This window comes from Myotis brandtii, unplaced genomic scaffold (assembly GCF_000412655.1).
Source record: "Myotis brandtii unplaced genomic scaffold, ASM41265v1 scaffold29, whole genome shotgun sequence".
Classification (NCBI taxonomy): Eukaryota; Metazoa; Chordata; class Mammalia; order Chiroptera; family Vespertilionidae; genus Myotis; species Myotis brandtii.
The window spans coordinates 1,941,391-1,968,108 of record NW_005361075.1 but is presented as its reverse complement, the minus strand read 5'-3'; the positions used below and the strand labels follow the sequence as shown (position 1 = coordinate 1,968,108).

Genomic DNA, 26,718 nt, shown 5'->3' with positions numbered 1-26,718 from the left:
ATGGTCAGATCATTTTCTCCTGTAAAGTTTATAGGCTTCCCAACCCAAGATCTTCCATCCTTTTGCAGAGCCCCATTAGAGTAATTCAAATGAAGGTGGAGATGCTTACGGCTTCATAGAAGGCTCTGGTAAAGTTGATCTCATCCATGAGAGCATCTACCTTGGCTTGTAGTTCAACCTTATTCATGTAGGCAGCATCCACATCCTGGGGAATAAGCCAACACCATGGGGTCAGCTGAGCCCTCCTCCCCCATCTGCCCATCTTTTAGCCTCCCCACTTTTGTCCTCTCAGATGTGGGGAGGACTCCAGAGTTTTCTTCTTTTGCGAAGAAACATGAAGCCTTGGTTGTAATCAGCTCACCTTCTTCAGAGTCACAAATTCATTCTCTGCAGCGGTGCGCTTGTTGATTTCATCTTCATATCTAGAATGAGAAAGGCCTAAGTCAGTGGTGACAATGATACAGAAAAGGCAGCCTGGGGTCAGAACTTCCCATAATGGATATGTCAGAGTTCAGATTTCTTGACAGTAAGCTTCAAAGATGATTTTTGTGGTCCCTAAATTGTTTCCTTTTTTACTCTCCCTATCCACCCATATAGCCCATTTTTCTTTCAGGTTTGTTTTTAAGCAAAATTTGTGATTTTCATTTTCATGGACATGTTTTGCGATAGATCATGACCACATCTGGACCTGGACACCCAATGGTCTTGAAGTGTGTGCTTTAGACAACTGAACCCATATCTCTCCTTAACTCACTTGCTCTTGAAGTCCTCCACCATGTCCTGCATGCCCCTGAGCTCTGAGTCCAGGCGGCCTCTCTCCCCAACGATACTGTCCAGCTGTCTCCGGAGGTTGTTGATGTACTGCTCAAACAAAGGCTCCAGGTTCTGCCTCACGGTCTTGGTGCCCTGCTCCTGCAGCAGGGTCCACTTGGTGTCCAGAACCTTGTTTTGCTGCTCTAGGAATCGCACCTGGAGGAACACAAGTTGGTTATTTGCCTGATGAATGACAGAAGAAAGAGATTTGTGCTTGGGTCCCCAAGTATACCTGTGTGCTGGGCTATTACAGAGCACATACAGAAGTGTATGTGACAGTCCTGCTTTTCTTCCCCCAGATCAATCTCACCACTGAAAATTTCCCATGGGCACTGAGGTGCTCTCAACCCTTAATTTATTCAGACTTATCAGTGACTTCCAACATTACTTCTTTCTCTTGACAAGTACAATCACTCATCTAGTTTAAAATGATATATTGCACAAAGCTTTTTAAAAAGATAATACCTCGGTTAAAGGAATATAAGTGTTTAGAATCTGATTATTAAATTCTAATCTTATTATGGTTATATTACAATCTAGTACACAAGTAGTAGATTTAGTACACAAGTCATTTAGTACACAAGTCTTTTCTAAAACAAGCTTCCTCAATGGTCACTACTTAGTTCTACAAATTTAGCATTTCAATGGATATGTAAGTGTTTCTGAGTCTTTTTTTCTAAATCATGCAGAAATATATTTATTTTTATTTTCCTGTCACACTTTTTCCTCTTGCCCAGAGCCCTAGAGCAGTTTTTCACTGGAATTTTATTTTTAATGTCTTAGATTCTTCAAAAGGTAAAGCTAACTCTTTCCATTTTTCTCATTGTTTTCCCTTTGTTCCATGGGTATCAAAAGTTGAGAATTTTTCCTGGACAGGAATAAGAGACATTTAAGAAATTCAGCAGTTCTAAATAGTTTCCATCTCCTTCTGCCTGTGGTCAACATGAAACTAATCTGGCATCCCAGGAGGGAGCTAATCCCTTTTTCCATCTACCCTATTCTCCCCCTGAGAGAACATGTGTTGGTCCTCTACTTTGGGGACTCTGAGTCCCCACTGGAGGACAGGTCCTCCTGGCTCACCTTGTCAATGAAGGAGGCGAACTTGTTGTTGAGGGTCTTGATCTGCTCCCGCTCCTCAGTCCTCACCCGCTGGATGGTGGGGTCGATTTGCAGGTTCAGAGGAGTGAGGAGATTCTGGTTGATTGTGACCTCTTGGATGCCTCCAGGGGGGCACACAGGGAAGCCAGCGCCCCCATAGCCACCACCAAAGCCAGCTCCACCACCGAGCCCAAAGCCACCACCAGATCCACCGCCAAAACCAAATCCACTCCCGGCTCCACCTCCAAAGCCAAAGCCACCTCCAACTCTGCCACCATATCCTCCACTGATGGCACAGCTGCCACCTCCGATGGAAATCCTCTTGGAGCCCCCCAGGCCATAGAGGCTCCTGCTGCCAAAGCCAGCTCCTCCACACACTCCACCGAGGCCTCCACTGCCCCTGGAGCGGCACACGGAGACACTGCTGAAGCCAGAGCGGCTGACCCCAGGGACTCTGGCTGAGCTGGCACTGAAGCCACGGTGGCTGCTGCTTTGGGTCCTGATGGTGGATTTGCTCGACATGGTTCCTGAAGATGAGAAGGCTGAAGAAGGCGTGAGAGGCTGGAGGGTAGAGCTGAGAGCAGCAGGTGTGTGATGAGTTTGCAGGCAGCAGTTTATATATAGTGGAAATGGGCTGGGCTCAGTCCTGGAAGGTGAGCTTGCAGATTGGGGAGGGTTGGGCTTTACAAATAGTGAGGTCACCCCCAGCACCTAGAAAGGTATGAAATATGAAGATTGTATATTTGGCTTCCTTTATTCATGGAGAAATTCTCCTGCCCTCCAGCCTTGTCTTGATCCCCACACAATAAGGCTGGATATGAATTCACTGAAGTCATGAGTTAGTCATGATCTCAAACAAAGGAGACAAGGCACTGATTTGTGTAATTGTCTCTTCCTTCTGCTTACTCAGCCACTCCTCTGTGTCCCCTTCCCACACAGGTTTTCTGGTCTACCAGCACCACCCTTCTCATCAGGGTGGGACTGTCTCCGAGGGCTCACAGGTATTTGCTCAATGCCCTGAGCAAGAAGTGGCCTGCAGTGTTTTTTTCCATCTCGTCTGAACCTGCCCTTTCTTCGGGAGCTGCCACATGTTGTTCCTGGTGGCCTTGTCATGGGAATGGGGGATACTTTGGGGTTAAAACCTTCCTTTGCAAGGCAAGAAGGACAAAAGGGTTGAGCTTTTACATCACAATTGCTCTCTGTCCTATTCCATAAACTTCCCAATTGCTAGTTTCCTGAGAGGATAAGAACCTTCACCCAAGGCCACTCTGCCTCTGAGACAGAGACCTGATTTCTGCAATGAGTTTCTCCCCATGCCTGTACTTCCCTCCCAAAGTGTGCTTTTCCATTGAACTGATGATCATGTCAACTTGTCTTTTCAACTGGAATTCATGGGACACCATTTCTCTGCTGTTTGGGAATGTTCACTTGAGCTTAACTTAAAGAATCTAAAATGAGTAGGACAAAAATCATTAAGAAATTCACTAAATTTTGATTCCCACAGATTTTGATATTTTTTAGGGTTCAAGGATCAGACATCTTAATGGGTGTGGAGAGAACGTTCAGGGGCATATAGAAGCAGTGAATCATAAAAATGTGCCCTTACATGTGTGATGCTGTCACAAGTAACTTTCAAGTGTATATTTCTAATCTCAGCTCTTGAAATCTTAAATCTTTACACATCTTCTCAGAGGAGAGAAGGCTGTCAGATGAGTGCTGTGTTTGGTTTAGAGGAGGATGATGTTCATTTTTCTTCAGTCCAGACCCTAAAAACTGAGTGCAATGAGCATTGAGAGCAATTGTAGGCATGTTGTTATATGAGAACATCTGGTTAAATGGGAAACCAGGGGAGGAAAGACAAACTCCCACATTGGGGTGACCTGAGGACAGGACCTGGTACTATTTTATAAGCAGTCCCAATTTTCCAATGTTTTTAGGGACACAGCATCCAGGAGGGCAGGGCATTTCCTACCCAAAGGAGGTGCTAACTCAGCGTCTGGCTGGAAAGAGATACCTTCTCAAGACAACGGAAGAAGCTCCCCTCCCTCCACCCTGGTTTCACAATGGTTGACCAAGAAATGTGCTGTCACCAAGTTCTGGGAAAGAAGCGATCCTTCCCATGGCACTGAGCTCTGATACATGCTAGTTTTCTCAGGCCTGAGCTTTAGGCTTGGCACAGATGATATCAGGTGGGGTAGGAAGCTTTGGCAAGTCAGGTGGGAGCAGCATGCATTTGCCCAGTGTTTTGTGCCCATGTCAAGCCCATGGCTACTTTCACCCAATGATGGCAGAGTTGGGTAGCTGTAACAGAGAATATATGCCTTGCAAAGCCTAAAATATTTACTAGTTGACCCTTTCAAGAAAAAGTTTGCCTCCCTGTCTGTGTGGCTCCGTGGTTGAGTGTTGACCTATAGATCAGGAGATTATAGTTTGATTCTGGTCAGGGCACATGCCCCAGGGGGTTGTGGGCTTGATCCTCAGTAGGGGGTGTGCAGAAGGTAGCCCATCAATGATTTTCTCTCATCATTGGTGTTTCTATCTCTCCCTCTCCCTTCCTCTCTGAAATCAATAAAAATTTATTTAAAAAAAGAAAAAGTTTGCCAAACCCTGGTTAAGAGCATGGGCTCCGGAGACCTAGCACTCAGGCTCTCATGTGTCTGTATGCAAATTACTCATTTTTACAGATGTCAACTGGGGGTGAGAATTGTACCGATCTCTCATTATTCTGAGGATTATAGGAAATAATTAATTTAAAGGCCTTAGCAGTGCCTGCACATAAGTTCTCAATGAAGATGAGCTAATATCATTATTATAATGGAAGTATGGGAAAGACTTGGTGTATTCAGGCACCCACCAGAAGCTTCAAGAACTGGAACACAGGTACAGCTTGTGTGTGTGTGTGTGTGTGTGTGTGTGTGTGTGATATGAGGGGGTGGGGTGAAAGAAAATAAAAGCAGCATTAGTAAGGACCTAGAAGTCACACATAGGCGGATGCCTAGGCAACACCTTGCCCAAGTTGCTGGAAAGTAACAGTAGTAGGAAGTCGGAGGGAGGATCAGAGTCATTGGCGGGAACCCAGCAGGCTGCTCCTTCCCTCCTCTGGAGTCAGGCTCCTCTGCTGGGTCCTCATCTGTCCTCTGGGCTGTGCACACAGGGACAGGCTGCTGTCAACTAGCACAGGTGACCAGATCAGTTCCACCTTTAGTCCTGATTTTATCTATTTCTAGGGTGGTGGTGGACTCATCTCTGAATGAAGTATATAATTTAATTGCAGCAGGAGCATCACATTCAACCATTTAGCTTATCAGAGGATGGTTTAACTTCAACATATTACCCAATCCCAAGTTTGACATACACACCAGACAGCACCAGCAATATAAAGTATCATTCTATTTCCTGATACAAGTATTTTGCCACTTGCCGTAGCCGGTTTGGCTCAGTGGATAGAGCGTCGGCCTGCGGACTCAAGGGTCCCAGGTTCGATTCCGGTCAAGGGCATGTACCATGGTTGCGGGCACATCCCCAGTGGGGGGTGTGCAGGAGGCAGCTGATCGATGTTTCTCTCTCATCGATGTTTCTGACTTTCTATCTCTCTCCCTTCCTCTCTGTAAAAAATCAATAAAATATATTAAAAACAAAACAAACAAGTATTTTGCCACTTCATTGTACTGATGGGGTCATAATAATCTGGCCGGTCATAATAATCTGGCCACTCAGTGTATATTATATATAACTATATACTTTTTTTCAGAATTTCCATTACCACCTGCCAGAGAAGGATGCCCTGGGATCCAATTCCAGTGACCCCGAGCATGAGTGAGGTCACTTGAGAGGGCTCATGGGAAATGGCGAGGGCTCCTGAGACAGTAAAGGAGGAGCTGGAGAGAAGGGACCCTGTGGCAGATCCATTTCTGATTCTACTCTTTTCTAGTCCCATCACCCTTAAGGTCAACTTTGTACTTGATTCATTTGCCCTTGATTTTCTATATCTTTCTTTGCGTCTGGGGAGATGCTCTGTGTTTCCTAATTCACTTTTAGACAGGCCTCCCAGCCGTCTTTCCCTTCCCCTCCCCCCAAGCTAAGCAGTACTTCTTTCCTCCTCTGGAGTCCAGCCCTCTGTTTTGGCATCCAGGAGTGACTTGTGTTCATAGGTGGTGGGGAGGGGTACACTGGATGGCTAGAGAATTGACTTTTTAGATGAAATCTCTCCACTGATCCTGAATCATGTTCCATAGTAGAGCCTAGAAGAGTTATATCTTCCCAGAGTAACAGGGTGGGGAAGGCCAGACCTTCATAACAAGATTAGAGCAAAGAGTGATAGTTCAGACAACTATGTGAGAGAAACTGAAGCAAGCTGTGTGAGTAAGCCCAATGACAGCTGGCCTCCTCCCCAGCAGCTTGCTGAGCCCAGCCTCTACTCTCTCTCAGGAGAGCCTCCTTGCAGTCCAGTGCTGTCACTTATTGCCAGGAAATGAGGAAGGCCTGTGGTCTAAGGCCCAGGGGTTAATCTGTACTGCATTTGCCCCAGCATAGCTGAAGGCAGGAGGGAACCCCTGACGTCTGAGCTCATGGAAAATCTGCCTCAGGAGGATTTGCCTTGTCTTTCTGCCTCCCTGGGTGGAGCTGACAGATGAGAATGAGGGATATAGGCTTTTGTCATCACCTATCAAAAGCTTAAGACTAAGTGCCTACTCCTGCAAGCTCCAGCACAGGATGATGCTGTTCAGAGGAAATCCCACAGACCCAGTCCTGTCCCTAGGGAGCACCCATTGAAAGAGAACATGCAGCCACAGGTTTATAAAGAACATACACAGTAGCACCAACGCTGGAGCAGAAAAGGCAGCCTTCTGTGATATATAGAGTGGTTCAGAACGTATAGAAACTTCCAAAAGTCCATTACTTAGTAACTAGGCTGTTTATGCACCAAATTGCAACATTTCCCTGTATTTCTCGCATGGTCCACCCACTTTTTGAATAGAACACAGTGATGGAGTTACATCTCTGGACATGATACCTGAGTGGGCTTTGTCCACAGCTGCTAGAAGTTTCTGACAACTCCATTTCCAAGCAGGATGGGGCTCCACTTTAGGTCAATTGTGGGGTCCAGAAGCCATTCAAAGAACACCTTCCACAGTGCTCGATGAATGATCCGTTCAAAGCATTGACCTGCCTCTGGAACTGTGGTCCCAAATCCCCAGATGTCATTCCATGTGGCTTCTAGTGGGGATAAGTCAAGAACCTCATATTTGGCCCGGCCGGCATGGCTCAGTGGTTGAACAGGAGGTCACAGTTTGGTTCATGGTCAGGGCACATGCCCAGGTGTGGGCTCGACCCCCAGTAGGGGGCCTGCAGGAGGCAGTTCCTATATCTCTCTTCCTTTCCCTTCATGTCTCGGAAATCAATAAAAACATTTAAAAAAAGAAGAACCTCAGATTTGTCCCACCTGGTCCTCATGGACTGGAGGAGATGTGGGAAGCATTGTGGCTGCCATTTCATCCGCCAATAACAATATGCAACACAGGGTCTGGGATGAACTGGGGTACCATTATTAGCCTACAGGATTAAAGCATGTTATGTGCCGTGAGCATTTATACAATTATGGAAAAAACTCTGAATTCAACTACTTTTGGTACATATTCCTATAAAACCTAGTTCCTGAGTAATACCTTTTTGAAAGTGTTCATTTCCTTTTGACTTGCTGTGTACATACTGATACTGGGTAGGTGGTACACTTGAATGCTTAAGTAACTGATAAGTGCATAATTGGACTGGGGACTGAAGGACATATTCAGACAAAGGGGGGCACCCTTGTCTTTCCTAACCAATGAGGGGAAACTAGTCGGAGGAGGGGGAACATGTGTAAATATGAGAGAGGCATTTAGATGCTCAGAGGCAAGTGCTGTTGTCAGTGAAGAGAAGTGCTTTAGAGCAGATGTGAGGGTGGAAAGAGAATGAGCTGAAAAGCAGGGCTAGTGTGGATCATGCCTAGGATGAGCAGGGCAAAAAGGCATGGACGACAGAACGAGGAGCCAGAGTCTCCTTCTGTCTGTATTTGAGGTCTTTGACAAGAACAGGGGTTGAAGAGAACCACACCAGAGTTCCAGAGGGGCCAATAAAAATCTGAGAAGAATAACACGTGGAATGGTATCTTTTTCTATCCACTGCATCCCTCACGTTCCTTGCCTCCCTTCTTACTCCTGCCTCCATTCTGACCGTCTGGTTTCTACCTCCTCACCACCGAAGGTTCGCCTCACTGTACTATGTCATTTTAAAAAGTGTAGTTGGGCCCTGACCAGTTTGGTTCAGTGGATGGAGCGCCAGCCTGAGGACTCAAGGGTCCCAGGTTCGATTCCGGTCAAGGGCATGTACCTTGGTTGCGGGCACATCCCCAGTGGGGAGTGTGCAGGAGGTGGCTGATCGGTGTTTCTCTCTCATCAATGTTTCTAACTCTCTATCCCTCTCCCTTTCACTCTGTAAAAAGTCAATAGAATATATATTTAAAAAATAAAATAAAATAAAATAGATGTCTTATTGTACTTTAAAAAAAATAAAATAAAATAAAAAGTGTAGTTGGGTAAAACATATTCCAACAATTCTCTAGTGAGATGCACAAGTACCTGACTTAAATAATGTGAATGATTGAATGGGGAGCAGCCTATGGAACGATGCCTCACTACATTTGCCTTCTGGTGAAAGTCCCTTTATTCCAGGGAAGGGATATATCTGGTTAATTGTGAATGTACTGCACGATTCCCTCAAATTCAGGATGATTTGGAGTAAGTTATCTCAACATCACCTTATTCTTAGAGTATGAATATCCTAGAGAGTAAACGTGCCTCAGACAGTTTCCTCTGAGATTCCTTCATATTGAGTGGCTACTTCCATCTGTTAATCCTTTATAATATCACTTTTAGCCTAGGGTTGGGATTAGTAACAGGTCATTGATAACCTGGCACAAGTCTGTGAAATTAAAGTTGCAAAGGAGTCCTCAGGGGGATATAATAAAGTTAACTTCCTTCTGATTTCCCTCTGGCCCTCCCTCAGCTGCTTCTGGGAAATAGTCTGGATTTTTTTAATAGACACAGAAGAATACCCAATATGGCTAGGGAAGTTTGTACTCTGTGGTACAATCTAGATCCCATTCCCAACTCACTTCTTTCTTCCCGTTTCTACTATAGAAACTTGAAAAATGAAATATTCTTTCTTTTAGAAAAATTTGGTTTCTAGATCTATAATGTACACACAGTGAAATGCACAGAGCTATAGATCTTAAGTTCCGAGTTTAATCCATTTTGACAAATTCATGCACTTCTATAACTCACACAATATCAGGATACAGAACACTTCCATTACTCTAGGTAATTCCTTTGTGTCCATTCCCTTTAATCCCATTGCCCCAAGCAATAATTGTTTTCATTTTTTCCTTCTTGGATTACACTTACTTTATAACTTTATGTAAGTGGAATCATATAGCATATACTTTAATTTTGCGTGCGCGCGTGCAGCGCGCGCGCGCGCGTGTGTGTGTGTGTGTGTGTGTGGCTCAGCAAAATGTTTTTGAGATTCATACAGATTGTTGTGATATTTGACAGTTCATTCTTTTTTATTGCTGAGTGATGTGCCATTGTATGAATATACCATAGTTTCTTTACCCATTCAGGCTGGTGGATTCCTAATATATTCCCAGTTTGGAGTTACCTTATATGAAACAGTTCTGAACATATTGTGAACCTTTGTGTGGATGCATGCTTTCATTTCGTGCAAGTAAATACCTAGGAATAGAATTGCTGCATCAAGAGTAAATGTATGGTCAGCCCAATCACAGGCACACCACACACACACACACACACACACACACACACGTAAATGTTTATTAGTGTTTCAAATGGTTGTACTATTTTTAATAATAGAGTTTAATTTTTAGAGCTGTGTAGGTTCACAGCAAAATTGAGCAGAAAGTATAGAGACCAGAGAGTTCCCATATACCCTCTCCCCACTCACACAATAGCCTCCCCCACTATCCACTCCCATAGCAGAGTGTACATTTGTAACAATTGATGAATCCATCCTATATAATAAAAGCCTAGTATGCTAAGTGTCCGATCATCCAGTCGGCTGTTCAACCAATCAAAGCATAATATGCTAATGATATGCTAAGGCCACTCAACCACTCACTATGACGTGCACTGACCACCAGGAGGCAGACACTCCGACCGGTAGGTTAGCTTGCTGCTGGGGTCTGACTGATCAGGACTGAGTGAGATGAGCCTACCTGCAGTCCCTCCCTTGCTGGCCAACCTCCCACATCCCACCCTGGCCCCAATCGTGCACCAGTGGGGTCCCTTGGCCTGTCCTGCACCCTCTCGCAATTCAGGACCCCTTGGGGGATGTCGGAGAGCCAGTTTCAGCCTGATCCTGCAGGCCAGGCCAAGGGACCCCACTGGTGCATGAATTCATGCACCAGGCCTCTAGTGCTGCTATAAACATTGTGTGTAGGTTTTTGTGTCTATACTAGAGGCCTGATGCACAAAATTCTTGCACTGTGGGGAGTGGGGGCCCCTCAGCCCAGCCTGAGTCCTCTGGCAGTCCAGGATCCCTTGGGGGATATCCACCTGCCAGCTTAGGCCCGCTCCCTGGGGGATTGGGCCTAAGCTGGCAGTCAGACATCCCTCTGGCAGCCCGGGAGCTCTCAGGGGATGTCCGACTAATGGCTAGCACTGCCGCCACCGCCGCTGCTCTGGCCAGCCATGAGCCAGCTTCTGGCTGAGCGGCACTCCCCCTGTGGAAGTGCACTGACCACCAGGGGGCAGCTCCCACATTGAGTGTCTGCCCTCTGGTGGTCAATGCACGTCATAGTGAGCAGTCATTCCTGGTCATTCCACCATTAGGGTCAATTTGCATATTACCCTTTTATTATATAGGGTAAGTTTTCAGCTCATTTGAGTAAATATTAAGAAACACTAGAGGCCCAGTACACGAAATTTGTGCACTGGGGGGAGGGTGTCCCTCAGTCCAGCCTGCACCCTCTCCAATATGGGATCCCTCTCACAATCCAGGACTGCTGGCTCCCAACCACTCGCCTGCCTGCCTGCCTGATTGCCCCCTAACCACTCCCCTGCCAGCCTGATCGATGCCTAACTGCTCTCCTCCCGGCCTGATTGCCCCCAACTGCCCTCCCCTGCTGGCCCAGTCTCCCCCAACTGCTCTCCCCTGCTGGCCTGGTTGCCCTTAACTGCCCTCCCCTGCAGGCCTGGTCCCCCCCCCCCAACTGCCTACCCCTGTAGGCCTGGTTGCCCACAACCGCCCTCCCCTGCCAGCCATCTTGTGGCTGGGGGCACCGCCATCTTTGAGGGCATAGCAGTCAAGTAGCATATTCCCTCCTTATTGGCTGTGGGCGCTGCCATCTTTGCTATGGTGTGAGGGTCAATTAGCATATTCCCTTTATTAGATAGGGTAATTGTTGATTGTATGGTAAGAGTATGTTTAGTTTTGTAAGAAACTGCCAAACTGTCTTCAGCGTGGCTGTACCATTTTGCATTCCCACCAGCAATGAATGAGAGCTCTTGCTTGACATCCTTGTCAGCATTTACTGTTGTCAGTTTTGGATCTTCAGCTTTCAAATAGGTATGTAATGCTCTCTTGCTTAAACCTGCATGTCCCTGATGACTTATGATGTGGACCATCTTTTCATGTGCTTACTTGCCATCTGTGTATCTTCTTTGGACAAGTGTCTGTAGTGTTTGGCCTATTTTCTAATTGGGTTGTTAAGTTTTCTTATTGTTGGGTTTTAAATATTCTTTATATTCCCTGTAACAGCCTTTTTATTGCATCTGTCATTTGCAAATATTTTCTCCCAGTCTGTAGCCTGACTTCTTATTCTTTTGACAGTGTCTTTTGCAGGGAAGATTCTATATATAGTCCCATTGGCCCATTTTTCAGTCAATTCCTCAATACCACATTTTCTAATTACGGTATCTTTATAAAAAGTCTCAGTATCTGGAACTATAAGAACTTTGTTCTTCTTTTTCAAGATTGTTTTGACTGTTTTAGAGCTTTTTATTTCCATATAAATTTTAGAATAGGCATATCAATTTTTATAAAATACTGGCTGACATTTGATTGAAATTGCTTTGAGTCCATAGTTCAATTGGAGAAAACTGACATGTTTACAAATTAAGTTTTCCAATTCACACAGGTGGCATATACCTCTGTTTGTGTGTGTGTGTTTTTAAGTTTTCTTTAGTCATTTTCAATAAGCTTTTGTAGTTTTCTATATATGTCTTTGGCTACATTTATTTCTAGGTATAAAATTTTTAAAAAATATATTTTTATTGATTTTAAAGAGGGGAGAGGGAAGGGAGAGAGAGATAGAAACATCAATGATGAGGGAGAATGAGAGAGAGAGAGAGAGAGAAACAACAATGTGAGAAAGAAACATTGATCAGTTGTCTTCTGAACGTGCCTTAACGGGGAATTGAACCAACGACCTTTCAGTGCACAGGACAATGCTCAACCAACTGAGCCACTCATGTGGGACAGATAGTAGATATTTTTGATGCTACTGGAAATGGTACCTTAAATTTTATTTCCTAATTGTTTCTTGCTAGTATGAAGAAATACAATAGTTTTTTGTATTGGTTTCCTAGTGACCTTGATGAATTCACTTACTAATTATAATAGTTGGGAGAACTTTTTATTTCCTATACATAATTATGCCATTAGTGAATAACTATAATTTGCTTTATTTCTTTCTAATTCTTAAGATGTTTACTTCTTTGCCTTGTCTTATTTCACTGGCTATAATATCCACTGTAATGCTGAATAATTGTTTTGATTATAGTCATCTTTGCTTCCTTACTGATGTCAATGAGAAACTTGATCATTCACTATTAAGGATAATGCATGTTGTCTGGTTTGGGAGAGAGAAAACAATTTGATTTCTTTTATTCTGTTAAAGTTGTGCATTACATTATTTTTTGAAAATGTCAAACTAGCCTTACTGTAATAATGTTTGACATTTGAGGGCTTCTAAGCTCCACTCCTCCCTCTCCCTCTTCTATCGACATCTGAGAAAACCAATAAGAAAGCCTGAGTAATCCCTTCTTTGTGACTGGTGGGAACTTCAAACCTGGCCCCACCCCAGCCACCATAAAAATTCCACTCTAGTCTCCTTTCCTGCTCTTTTACGGCATATTTGGACCAGCTTGCTCTCTTCAGAAAGCTTTACTAGTATTACAAGAGTAATATACATTCAAGTAACAGCATAAATAGGCCTAAGTAAAATTTATAGAAGAAATATGTTTTCTTCAGAACCCAAAAAGGCCTAAAAGATGTTGGGCCTGCTCTAATATTGTGGGTGCTGAAAAGATCAATAGCTGTTTCTTAACAACTCTACAGTCTGTCCAAATTGCAATACAATGGACACTCCCATTCATCCCCTCCAGAGAGTCCTTCATTCTAGAAGCGTTAGCAACCTCCCTCTCATGCCTCCTGGAGTCTCTGGACCACTCAGGATGGCCACACCCCATTCTACCTGTGAATCATCAAAGGGACCAGTCACACCTGGACAGAGTGACCCTCAGGAAGTCTCTAGGCTGATTGTAGACTGAAAAAATAATTCCGCACAGCAATTTATATTATAAAAGCATTTTATTGAACACACTCTGAAGGCAGTCAGAACCAGAACTAAATTTTGGATTGGGGTGGGGTCTCTGTTTTGATGATTTAGATACTGGAAAACTTTGGATTTTTCTCTCATCAAGGACCACAAAAGACTGATTTGAAGAATATAGAATCTAGGAGATTGGGCCATTTCGGGAACCAAAGACTGTGGTCCTGCCATAGGCTTGTTCTGAACTACTCGTCAGCTAAAGAGAAATCTTAGCCTAGCAACCACCTAGAAGAGGCAGTTGCCAGGGGCCGGTTGCTGCCCTGGGGTGGCAGTGACTTGCAATAAGCAGGCTCTTAACTCTTGAAGCTCTTCCGGGAAGAGGAGGTGGTGGAGACAAATTTAACGCTGGAGGCGCTGCCTCCTCCACTGCCGCTGCCTCCTCCACTGCCGCTGCTGCCAAAGCCCATCGGCAAGCCAGGGATCGGAGTCAAGCCACTTCCCCCACCTCCACCAAAAAATCCACCAGAACCTCCACCAAAGCTGCCGCCATAACCTCCACCAAAGCTGCCGCCATGACCTCCAATGAGGCCGCCGCCAAACCCAAGGCCACTGCCCAAGCCAGCGCCACCTCCATAGCCACCACTAGAGCCACCTCCGTAGGCAGAGGAGACATTGCTGGTGACGACAGCTGTGGAGAAAGGAAGGAGAACTTGGTGAGACCAGTCTGCCAGATTGATCCTTCAAGTCCAAATTATTTGATCCTGCTAGTATAAGCACTGTACCTGGCCCCTTTACAGCATAGCAAATGAGGCCCAGGAGAACTAACTCATTTACTTAAGGTCCCTAACAGGAAGTTGGTGAACATAGTAGGCAAGGGATGGTGCTAAACTCAGGGGGAGGGGGTAGGAGGGGTGGAGAAGGGGGGACCATGGCAGGGGGGCAGAGTACAAGATGTGTAAGATACAGTCCTACCCTTTAAAAGATAAAACATAAGCCACGTTGCTTCAAATCTCAAAGTGTATCCTGTACCCTCCACTAAGTGTATGAAATAACCAATTATTGGAATGGGGAGTATCTGGAATCTAGAAATAGCAAGATTCTGAGTTGGCACCAAACACTGCATATTATTACCATTTTTAATACTTGTTTAAAGTTACTTACAGATGTTGACTGGTCCAACTCCTTCGCCACTCAGTCTGAAAGGAAACAATTGAAATAAGAGTTAAAAACTCCTCCAAAGACAATACCCATAGTCATGTTTAAAGTTGCCAGCCCTATGATAAAAAAAAATGCCAAAAACATACAAAATAAAGAAAAACCACCCACACTCTGCTTAAATTTAGACAAAAATATAGCTCGCTGAAGGGACTTCCCAAAGAAGAGGACCTGACCTAGAACCAGGTTATCAAAGGGAAAATTATAATTCACTTTCTCCTCCACCCATTATATGAGAACTAAGAGAGTGTGGGAACTATGAAAATGTATGAAGCAGGTTTTGCCTTTTGCAGGAACTTACATTCTGTGAGAGGACTTGGCATGGACAGAAACACTTCTAACAGAAAGTAGGCAGAGGGCAGTGTTAGAAGATTGAAGAAAACAGAGTAGCTTGAGAATCCAAAGGCAGGTGAATTTAACTTAGCTGGAGGGATCATGAAAGGCTTCATGAAGGAAGAGGTACTTGAAAAATGGGGAAGATATTGATTAAGTTGCTTAATTGTTTGAAGGAGGGGCAGCATCTGAAAATACTGGTGGTGGGAATCGGTTTAGAAAAGTGAATTGGGACCCTTTTGTGTAGGTCAGCTGTATGCCCAGGTGTCAGATTGAATCCAGGTTAATGATGGATAATTATCATGCACAAGAAGTGCTCACTGTGCGTGTGTTTTACATGCTGTAGTGGAGAAGAAGCTCCACTTATCAAATGTGAGGCCATCCCGGGCTTGTGATGTCAGCCCTACGTTGCCCACCTGCACTCCTCGCCCTCCAGCAGCTTGCGGTAGGTGGCAATCTCCACGTCCAGGGCCAGCTTGGTGTTCATGAGCTCCTGGTAGTCTCGCAGCAGCCGGGCCATGTCCTGCTTGGCTTTCTGCAGGGCGTCCTCCAGTTCAGCCAGCTTGTTCCTGGCGTCCTTGAGGGCCATCTCCCCACGCTGCTCAGCTTCAGCGATGGCATTCTGCAGGTTGGCGCACTACTCAGGGAAAGGAAGAAAAGTGGACACTTTAGTAGTGAGCTGGGCCTGTGGTGTCTCTTTCTGAGTTTCCAGAGAGAAGTCAGTACATTTAATCTGATCATTGTAGATGGGGGAACATTGAAACGCTGGTTCTTGTTCCAGCTCTGTGTGCATGCGTGCGTGCATGTGTGCCTGTGTGTGTGTGTGTGTGTGTGTGTGTGTGTGTGTGTGTTTAAAACAAGCAAAATGGGTCTCCCTTTCAGAGCTCAGGCCTCCTCATTGCCTTCTTTTGACTTCTCCTTACCTGCTTCTTGACGTTATCGATCTCCGCTCTCAGCCTCTGGATCATGCGGTTCATCTCGGAGATCTCATGCTTGGTGCTGCGGAGATCATCTCCGTGCTGACCAGCTGTCCGCTGCAGCTCCTCGTACTGGTGCCACCAGAAAAGAGGAAAAGTTCCATTTATATGAGGATGGAAACACTTTCCCAATGTTCATGGGCAGGAGCTACCAAGAGGTGGTAAGCGATGGAGTTATCTGAGGCCTGGGGCTAGTTTCGACTTTATCCAGGTGGACCTGGTCTTAGATAATTTCCTCTTTAGTGCTTTTGCTCTCTTGGAGACACTGGTGTGAGAATCTCCTTAAGGTTCTTGAATTCTTGTGGCAAAGGCATACATGACTGTTCTCATATCTCAACCCAAGAGTTTTCAGCAGGTCTCAGGAGACCTTAGCATTCTGTCGTGGCCTGGAATCCCAGACACGAGTCCATCCCCTAACTCAGGACACATTCACCACAGCACTCACCTTGGTCTGGTACCAGGACTCGGCTTCTGTCCGGCTTCGGTTAGCAATGTCCTCATATTGGGCCTTGACCTCAGCGATGATGCTGTCCAGGTCCAGGGAGCGGTTGTTGTCCATGGACAGCACCACAGATGTGTCTGAGATGTGCGTGTGCATCTGGGACAGCTCCTGCAAGGAGACTTGAAGTCAGTCATCTGAATTTGTGTTATTTTAAGCCAGGTCCATTCAAATATTCCACTCATTGTGGTATGTTAACTTGAGAAAAAATAATAACCACCTACACCAAACATTTAGTTATGTTAATAATCCAAATCATCATTAAATCTATTTTTAAAAAAACTTTAAGCACTCTGAATCTCCAAGAAATGCCTACTGTGTAACATCTCAGATGTGAGTTATGACCCATCTTGGATCATAACTTATTTTAAAAGAATCTAGTTGACTGGTCTGTTACACTGGGACAAGCTAGCGAGGGGAGGTTTGGGAAAGGTGTACTGTGCCTATAACTCACTTTAGACCTCACTCAGCAAAATGATGGCTGAAGAATTTGATTTAAATGTGACTTTGTTTTCTTAAGGATTGGCTTTATAAGTAATAGTGTGAGTAGTGCTAAAGGGATAGGAAGGACAAGGGTGTGTCCACAGCTTTGGAGCCACTGAAAGTCACTTCATCTGGATACCCTAATCCCTGGTGTGATCCAGTGACCATCTCTTTGGGACCTGAGTAGGGGGCACTTCTTACCGCCTCAAAGAACATCTTCAAGAAGTTGATCTCATCCATCAGTGCATCGACCTTGGCCTCCAGCTCCACCTTGCTCATGTAGGCGGCGTCCACATCCTAGAGATACAGGGATGGTTGGCACTACACCCGATTTCCACCCTGACTTAAATTAACGCCACCCTAAGAGAGCATAGCCACAGGCAACAGGTTCTCTTGTACCCACGCACCTTTTTCAGCATCACAAACTCATTCTCAGCAGTGGTGCGCTTGTTGATTTCATCTTCATACCTGGGGATAAAGGAATGGGAAGGCTTATTAGGAGGTGAGGGGCAGGTGAAGCCTAGGGTCTTTATTGCAGAAAGTCACCTGTGAGCCTGCTTTCCCACTGGAAAGGGGCCGCTCTCCTCCCATCATGAAAGCAGGGAGGGAGGGGGCACTGGTAGTGTGACCCTTTGGGAAAGGTCCTTACTCATTAGGATCCTGTTTCCTTTTTAACTGCCCATCAGAGAGTCATTCTATTATTGCTGTAATTCAGTTGCTTGAAGAATATGCCTATAGAAACCTGTGCTGTTTCTTCCCAACTCCACATCTAGTCAATTTCCCTAATTCTTTTTTCAGCTTTCACAGTCTTAAAACAACAAAAACAAACAATTAGCAGCACAGGGTCTAAAAAAATTACTGGAGCCATCAAGGTGAGTTAAGTCGTCAGTTCTCATGTTGGAGGGAATCCATCACACAGCCCATGGTGTGTACTCTGAGTGTATTGGGGAGGAAAGCCCCAAGAGCAGGAATTACACTGCTTGCTATTTCCCCAGGGGCATCAAGCTTGTTGCTCTGGCCAGTAGCTAAGTGCCTTGCATAGGGACTGAGCTTGGGGCTGGAACTTTCTAGACATGGACCTGGGTTTTATTTCAGTACTTCAGGTGTCCATGGAAGGCATATGTGTCTAGCCCGTGGGGAAGGCATAAGCAGTAATCTGGTTATCAAGTACATCTGGTGCCAAGAAGACATTAGTTTCCACTCCACCCCATCTCACTTGTTCTTGAAGTCCTCCACCAAGTCCTGCATGTTCCTCAGCTCTGAGTCCAGGCGGCCCCTCTCCCCCAGAACACCATCCAGCTGTCTCCTGAGGTTGTTGATGTACTGCTCAAACAAAGGCTCCAGGTTTTGCCTCACGGTCTTGGTGCCCTGTTCCTGCAGCAGGGTCCACTTGGTGTCCAGGACCTTGTTCTGTTGCTCCAGGAAGCGCACCTGGAAGGCACAGAGTCTAAAGATGGAGAAACCTGGATTTCATGTCTCAGTGATCATCACCAGCTTCTCTCCCTTCTCATACTCTCCTCCTAAACCTTTCCCATGTGCCGTCCCTGGCGCTGGACCCTAGGCGGGGAGGCACAGAGTGAAGCACCTAACCTCACTCTCCTGGGGAGACAGGGCACTTATCCAGGGCACAGATAGCACTGGGCACGGCTGGGCAGAGTGGGGCCCAGTGCAGTGGTGGCTGTGAAGGCACTCAGGCTACTGCTCGATGAACTCATCCACCTTCCTATGCAAGCAGCCCCATTCCATGAAGCACAGAATTCCTTTCTTTGCCCAACAGTAATCAAGGAGCCCGTATGGGGTAATTACATGGGAAGAACTAAGACCCTGTCTTCCAAGCTGCCAGTCTAGTTAGGAAAGTGAGCCACAACTCCGGGACAGAAACAAGTAGAAACACATTCACTGCAAACTAGGAGGGTATTTGCACAAAGTCAGAAGATGTTTCTCTTCCTACTTTCTTTGGTATTTGCTCCACACTCATAGTGGTTTTTCACAAAGGATTGGGTCCTACCTTGTCGATGAAGGAGGCGAACTTGTTGTTAAGGGTCTTGATCTGCTCCCGCTCCTCAGTCCGCACTCGCTGAATGGTGGGGTCGATTTGTAGGTTAAGGGGAGTCAGGAGACTCTGGTTGATAGTGACCTCTTGGATGCCTCCAGGGGGACAGACGGGGAAGTCAGGGCCACCAGCGCCACTTCCAAAGCCCATGCCTGTCACATTCCCAAAGCTACCAACTCCACGGGACAAAAAGCCACTACTAGTACCACCGCCAAAACCAAATCCGCTCCCGGCTCCACTTCCAAAGCCAAAGCCATAGCCAGCACCGTTAGCAAATCGGTTTCTAATGCTACTACTGCTCATGGAGATCCTCTTGGAGCCCCCCAGATTGTAGAGGCTCCGGCTGCCATAGCCTCCTGCTCCACCAGCACCCCGGATGCTGACCCTGCCAAAGCCACCGCCACCACCACCCCCGGATCGAGACACAGAGGTGAAACTGGTGCGAGAGACAGACGGGGTGATGGCAGAGGCAGCACTGAAGCTGCGGCCTCCCCCACTCCGGAAGGACACACTTGACTGGCGAGACATGATGGCTTGTTCCTGGAGGAGCAAGAGGATAGAGCACTAGAGGTTGGGATGTGCTGGAGAGAATAGAGCTCAGCAGGATGCAGAGGTGGCTCTGTTACCTGGACCTGCACTCCCCCTTTTATACTAGAACGGGGCTGGGCGGGACAGTTGTTGAGCTGTGAAATGATTAAGTGGGCTGGGCACGCCTGGGGGGGCAGCTGTGAGCTCACCGTCACACCTGCACATGGTGCGGGGTGCAAACGCTGTCTTCCTGGCAGGCTCCGCTCAGTTAGGAATAACCCTGCCTTGCAGCACTGATACCTTGGCAGCAAGTCGCACTTCCCCTTGGGGGCCCAGGGCTGGGAGCAGCCCAAGATGGATGCCAGGAAGCAAGGGGGCACTTGGCCAATGTCCCGAGGGATCCTTACAGGACCAGGGGCGTTGTCCACCACCCCAGCACAGTATGCACTGTCCGTGAGTGACGACAAAGTGAGTCCCCACTTGCAGTCATCTGCCCTTCTCACTCTTCCAGACAGGAGGTTGCTGCAAGGATTTTCAGCACTTGGCAGGCACCTATGGCCTGACATCTCAGCTATGAGCTGGAGGAAAATAGAGCTAGTCTTTACTGCAGAACTTCCTTTCTTGGGGGAGGCACAGTCATCCCTGAGCCCTGCAAGGTTCGGGCCAGAAAGGCTCTCTGAGCCCCAAGCTCAGTCCCTGGTTTGTACCACTCTGCTCTCTGCAGGGGCAGACCTCCCTCCACAGCTCCTCCTAATTCATCATTTTCTGTGGCGTTTGACCTTTTCCCTGGCACTTGGGGCTGGGCAGGACCCTGCAGGGTGAGCGAACCCAGGGGTCCCTGCCATCTCTCACAGAAGTCCTGAGACTCAGCCTGGCAGTCACGTCCCTCTTCAGGGGGAGCTGCTCTGCCTGCTCCCAGCCCCCCCAGGTGTGTTCCAGCAAGCCCTGGGTTATGCCAGTAGGCAAGAAGTGAGTCATCGAGTATCTGTTGATACAGGCTGAGGGCCGCCACAAACACATACCTGCAGGAGCTTCTAATCTCATCAGGAACGTGTTGAGAATCCGCCGGCCTGTTATAACGGAGAACCACCCGCTCGAACAGCGGGAACTGCTGCGCTTTCTCTGGGCTCCGGCCCAAAGTCTTCTTCAGGGCCAGGGCAATGGAAAATCGAATTCTAAGTCTTCGGATTGTCCTGCCAGTGAGACTAGACAGAGCAGGTTAGGGGTACAGGGAGCTGGCATAACCACCTGCCCAGTTGTCTGAGGGAGGCCCCTTGTAAGATCCTCTGCAAAGCTTGTTTGGGTGGGCGGTGGCACCAGGTGGAGGAGAGGGGTCTGTTAGGCTTTGGCAAATGTCTGTCCTAAACCACACCTCCTCTTTTTGGCTACAGACCTGAATGGAGCCACCTCTTTGCCTCCCCCAAACAGAAGCAGGACTCTCAGGCAGCTCTTGGGTCATTAAGAGCTGTGGGGGCCACCTCTGGGCTGGGGCTGGAGGTAGGAGTGGGGTGGGAATGGCTTGGAAGCCTCAGAGCTGAGAGGCTATGTTCTTAAGGGTAAAGGAGTGGGGACCCAGCCTGAGCGCTGGCATCTCTAGTCAGGGCCTGTCCTTGGCCTCGAGGAAGGCACCGCTGTGGGAAAATGACTCGGAGCTGCTGGGGCTGTGATTGCTCACCAGGGGCTGTGATGGGAAAGCTGTGGACAGGAAAATCCAGACAGACAGATCGATGGCCCGAGCTACCTTACAGGTTCTGGGCAAGGAGGTTAGGTTGCCTCCCTGCCTGGAAAATTCTTGAGACTCTCAGAGATGAATTTTAATGAGTTCACCAATTTTACACTTTGTGGCCTCTCAGGGAACAGATGTGTGTCTTAGGGGCCCTGAGACATATGAGGGGCCCTTCAGCCCCTGACAGAATCGATTCGAGCTTGAAGCAGGTGTCTGGGGACTCCTAGCATGAGTTCTCTCTCTCCACTGGAAGATCACCCTCAGGGTATGTCCCACACACGCAGGTCCTGGGTGTTGTCCCCACTGCCCTTGGGGAAGCTCCACCCTCTTGAGATGCCGGGACATTTTCTTCTCTCCATTCCTCCTCCTCCCAGCTGTGCTGTGCAAGGGGAAGGACTTGGTGGGACAGGAATGCCTTCCGGCCAGCCTGAGGATCACTAGAGTGTCAGGCTCCGATTCACATGATGGGGACCAATGGTGTGTGGGTGGCAAGGGGGCAGGGGGGCAGCAACACTATTCTGTCCAGCTTTGTGGGAACCCTCCCCCGCAGCAGGCAGGGCAGCCTCTCACACAATGCCAGACCTGGACAGCTATAAACAATGGTGAGGCTCCCCTGGGGGGCGGGGGAGGCACTGCATACTGTAGTGTGGGAGAGTCCCACCCCAGCCTGGAATTTCACTGTGGCAGGAGCAGAGGGATTAAGAATGGAGCTCACCCAGTACCCACAGAGGCAGTTACCAAGACTTGGCAGGACACATGACTTAACTGCATCAGGCATCATTGTTCTCATCCACAAAAGACGAGTGCAAGGCTAAGCGAGCTGTCCTGGCTGACCCTGCAGGCGTCCCAGCAGAGGGGGGCCAGGAGGACTGCGCTGGCCTTCCTCACAGAGGTGCGCAGGGACGGAGAAGAGGGGCAGTGTTTCTAAACAGGGACACACCTCCCAGACCAGGCAGGGAGCAGACTGGTCCAAGCATCCATGGGGCAAGGATTAGGCAAATTCTGCAATGCAAGCCCAGGGCTCCCTCCTAGGATTTGCCACTGCAACCTGCATGCCTTTCGTAGAGGAGGTATGGAATAGTGACACAAACACTTGCTAGAAGGTGGTTTTGTCCATGTCCTCGAGGTCTCACAGGACAGTACACTTCCCAAGGTTAAGGGAGATAGCTGGCTCACCCTCACATGGCTGCCCCTGCACACTGGAGGTGCTCAGCAAACACTTTTTAAATGAAACGGACAGACACAGGTCATCTCCCTCTACTCCCTCTCTAGATCTTTGTGTGAAGCCCTGCCCAGCCCATGCTGAGTCCCAGAGTGTTGTCCCCCTGCTCTGTCCCTGGATCCATGTCCGAGGGCAGGTCTTTTGACCCTTTCAGCCTGGGCACCCTCTGAGGACAGAGTTCACGACTCTTCATTCTTTGGGCTTCCCTTCATTCATCTCCCCCATCCCTGCCCTGAAGCCACTCTGCACCTGAGCCCACTAGGATCCCCCAGCCACCATGTCCCCCTCCAGTCCCAGCCACCATGTCCCCCTCCAGGAGAGAAAGAAAGCTGCAGTGTCCTCATCTTTGCAGATCAAAAGTGGGAGCAATAGCTGAGGCATGAGTCACCTCCTTCCCAGGGCGATGGTTGGCAGCCCCACGGCCAGTGTTGAGCCAGCATCAGCAGGATGGGGAAGGGCAGGTGGAGCAGCACGAGCCCCAGCAACTCTTCACAAAACCTGTGCCTCGGGGGGGGAGTTGAGGGAAGAATTCTTCTGCCTCCAACAAACCCAGCAGGAATTCTGCCTACACCCAGCTCTGGGTCCCAGCTTTTGATCTCGGCAGGATTCTCAGAGTGGCTGTGCCATAGAGGAGACTGGCCCTCTGTGGACTGGGGACCTGGATACCCTAGCCCCGTGGTCAGCAAACTGCGGCTCGTGAGCCACATGCGGCTCTTTGGCCCCTTGAGTGTGGCTCTTCCTAAGCCTTAGGAGTAGCCTAATTAAGTTAATAACAATGTGCCTACCTATGTAGTTTAAGTTTAAAAAATGTAAGGTAAATTGTAAGGAATTTAATTTTATCAATAAATAATATCGTTATTAAGTATGATATCAAGTTTTATTCAACGTACCTATAGTTTAACTAAGACTTAAAACTTTAAGTAAAGTTTATTAAATTAATTTTAGGGAACATTTTGGAGTGAAAGAAGATGTAGTGTCGAGGATTGAGAAAGGTATGTTGAGATGGTTTGGACATATAGAGAGGATGAACGGAAGGAGATAGATGAAACAAGTATACAAGACGAGTGTGGATGGGAGGGTTGGAAGGGGTCGACCTCAGCGAACGTACCTCAATCAGATTGAGGACGTTTTTAGCAAAGGCCAGCTTAGGAGTACCCTAATTAAGTTAATAACAATGTGCCTACCTATGTAGTTTAAGTTTAAAAAATTTGGCTCTCAAAAGAAATTTCAATCGTTGTACTGTTGATATTTGGCTCTGTTGACTAATGAGTTTGCCGACCACTGCCCTAGCCCTCTCTCATGTGCCATGTCTGGCCAAGGCTGCCCTGTGATGCTGGGAACCCCAGCAACTTCTCTAGGACTTTCAGGCCCCACCGCTGCCAAGGCTCAGGCAGGCTTTGGAGGTGGCACCCTTCTGCTTGTTCTGTGGGTCCCAGTAACAAGTGGGCCCTTGAGTTGCATTTTCCTGTGCAAGGCCTTCACACAAATCGTGGGTCACAGCATAGGTTCAAGAGCCAGCCGGCCCACTCTGGGCCTGTCTTGTTCCTTGAATTGTGGGGACCCTGGACACATACTAGTAGCCCAGCCTCTCACTGCAGTTTTCCACTCCGGTGCTGGGAGATAAGCAATCTGCAGGCGCAGAAGGGAAGGGGCCTGGGCTCATCAGAGGAGGCCTTGCAGGCTGGAATTTTCATTTGGAGCTGGCTGGGGTTGGGCAGGAAGGGTGGGGTACATATGCAAGGGCATATGAGGAGCAGCCTTGGCCCCCACCCCTCAGATATAGCGGGCGATTAGCACTTGTGGGGCGAGACTGCAGAGCAGAGCACCCAGCCTCCCTCCAGCAGGTCCCTGCAAGTCTGGGGAATGTTCTTTCCTCACTTGAAGGTGTTTTGCCAATGGCATACCAAAGTCCTAAAAAAATCCCCCGCAGTGGGTTGAAACTGTGGGCTGGAAATCAACAAATACTTTAATTAGTCAGAGGAACTAAAAAAAGTAAATACAGAAAAAAGCCTCTGCCCTTTGCTTTCTCAGGGAGGGTGGTTTTATCTTTCTTAGTAAACGCCGGTGTAGGACTTACCACAGGCCAGGCTCCTACAAACTGTGCACGTATAAACCTAAAATGGTGAATAAGCAAAGTGCTTTTACCATTTTCTTGGCATTTGCTTTGGTCCTTCCATGTGGTGCCTGGCACTCTGGAAATGTGCAGCCTTTCCCTGCAATGGAGAGGCAGGGACATGATTCATTTATACCGGCTTCGATGCCTGTGGTGTTGGAGGCGTGCAAGGGAGTGTGAGTACATTCTTGGCCAGCTCATGTTCCTTTCCTCCCTGCCCATTGCTGCTCCCGCCACCAGAGCCACAACAGGGATGGGAAGGTGGAGGTAGAGACTGGAGCTGCCCTCTCAGAGCCTCTGCTTGGCACACCGTGTCCTTGTCCCGAGTAGCTTTAGGGCAAGGTGCAGGGGACAGAGTCTGGTTCCCATCTGACTTTCTTTTCAGCTGTGGGTGAGCTCCAATCACACGGGGTGAGTCAGTGCAGGCAGTGACTGGGTTAGGGACTGGATAGAAAAGAGAGGACTGCCCCGAGGCGGGAAATGTTGCTGCTCCCAGGGTCAGCCTCAGAAGACCTGGAGACAAACGGACACCTTCCTGGCCCCGCTGCACATTCCTTTCCACGTCGCATAGGCGCATAGACTGCGGGCCTTGCTCGCTGTCCACTGGGACCAACAGGCACTGTCAAGGGCTTGGGAAAATAGGTTAGCTTTGCCCTGGCTGGTGTGGCTCAGTTGGTTGGGCGCCGTCCCGTGCACTGAAGAGTTGCCGATTCCCAGTTGGGGCATGTGCCTGGGTTACAGGCTTGATCCCCACTGGGGGCCATTGGTGTTTCTCTCTTTCTAAAAAAGAAAAATCAATAAAATAGGTTAGCTTTTCCAAGAGAGACATGGCATCAAAGGCAACAGACATAAGAGAGAGAAATGTGTTTTCAGCAATTGTGGGGTGCCATGTACTGGGCTGCCACAGTGGGGGTACAGTAGTGAATGGGACAGGCCTGTTGGGGGGGTGACGAAGGGTCTGAGGACAGAGCTGGGTCTCCTCCTAGATCTCCTTTCCAGGCCCAGGACAGTAACCCATACCACTCACCTGGTGACAGGGTGGACATGGAAAGGCTGGCTTAGGGAATCCTTCTGACTTGGTTTTGGGAGAAACTCAGTGTTCGTAAGCCATCCAAGGCAAGCCATGACCACTGTCCTATGGGCCTAACTGATTCCTCCCCATCTCCTCCCAGTCATGTCCAGATGTCCCTCAGTGACTCATTCATATAGGAAGAGGCAGAGTTCAGAGAGGCAAAGCCCCAACCCCAAATCCCTCAGCGAGGCAGGCTCAGGGCCAGGACTAGGTCTGGTCCTGTCCTGCACGCCATCCATTGTCCTGCACTGCCTTGCCTGGGCTGTTTAGCAAGAGCCACTCTGTCCCACTCCAAGGCTGCATGTCTCTGTCACCTTCAGAGAATGACTTCCTGAGGCCCGTGTGGAAGGCCTGTGTGTATCAGACGGCTGACCAGCGGCTGTCATGGGGGATGAGGTTTTACTGCTTCTCACCTCTCCCTGCCCAGAACCCTGAGAATTTCTGGCATTGACCTGGGCCTTTCCAGGGCGGAGACTAGCCTCTGAGCCAAAGTCAGCACCAGGGCCCATTCCCCTAAGGCGCTTGCCTGTGGGTGCTGACACAGGTGGGAAAGGAATGGGTGGTGGAAACCCCTTTCTATCTTTCCCCTTCCCTACCCCCTAGTCCAACCAACTGATAAAAGGAGTGATAATTCACACATGACTCGGTGTTTGGAAGCCCACCGTCAAATCCATATCCCCTGAAACAGTTTTCAAGGGCTTCCGTCGCCCTCATGCCACCACCAGTCCCTGGGTTTCCATGGCTGATCAGCCTCAACCCTGCACCTCTAGCGAGATGGGTCCATTCACACCCTCACCCCAGGACTTACCCACTCCCTGCTTTCATGCTAGGATGAGGCAGTTACTCGGAGCGCTGGCTCTGTCTCTCTTCTGCTTCTGTTTCTCACTATCTTTCTGTCTTGGCTTCCTTGCCACAAAACATGAGGCAGAGACGCAGATGCATTCTCAGGCAGTCTTTTCCAAATGGCTGAGGAAA

General features: G+C 48.0%; 2 protein-coding genes across 4 annotated transcripts in view; both read right to left on the bottom strand.

Annotated features, from left to right (window-relative positions):
- LOC102242452 (keratin, type II cytoskeletal 5) overlaps positions 1-19,716 on the bottom strand; it is a 22,618-nt gene extending 2,902 nt beyond the window's left edge. Inside the window, exons 1-9 of one of the 2 annotated variants that reach the window (XM_005869220.2) lie at positions 19,038-19,715; positions 18,246-18,460; positions 17,437-17,497; positions 17,231-17,326; positions 16,493-16,657; positions 15,994-16,119; positions 15,487-15,707; positions 14,684-14,718; positions 13,542-14,210 (exon numbers count right to left, since the gene is read on the bottom strand). In XM_005869220.2, coding sequence (XP_005869282.1) covers positions 13,876-14,210; positions 14,684-14,718; positions 15,487-15,707; positions 15,994-16,119; positions 16,493-16,657; positions 17,231-17,326; positions 17,437-17,497; positions 18,246-18,460; positions 19,038-19,610 — 1,827 coding nt within the window. In that variant the 5' untranslated portion in view covers positions 19,611-19,715 and the 3' untranslated portion in view covers positions 13,542-13,875. Of the gene's footprint in view, positions 1-109; positions 206-361; positions 423-754; positions 970-1,893; positions 2,171-13,541; positions 14,211-14,683; positions 14,719-15,486; positions 15,708-15,993; positions 16,120-16,492; positions 16,658-17,230; positions 17,327-17,436; positions 17,498-18,245; positions 18,461-19,037 lie in introns of those variants that run through there. The other variant, XM_005869222.2, reaches the window with a different exon arrangement.
- On the bottom strand, positions 19,609-26,718 carry LOC106726601. Of its 2 annotated transcripts, none has more exons than XM_014542099.1 (2): positions 26,552-26,718; positions 19,609-20,815 (listed from the first exon to the last, which is right to left on the bottom strand). In XM_014542099.1, exons 1-2 carry the CDS (start codon positions 26,566-26,568, stop codon positions 20,212-20,214), a joined length of 621 nt encoding a protein of 206 aa, XP_014397585.1. In that variant the 5' UTR covers positions 26,569-26,718; the 3' UTR covers positions 19,609-20,211. The 2 variants fall into 2 exon arrangements, 1 of the variants encoding a protein (XP_014397585.1); XR_001362664.1 differs by lacking the exon at positions 19,609-20,815 and adding an exon at positions 25,413-25,451.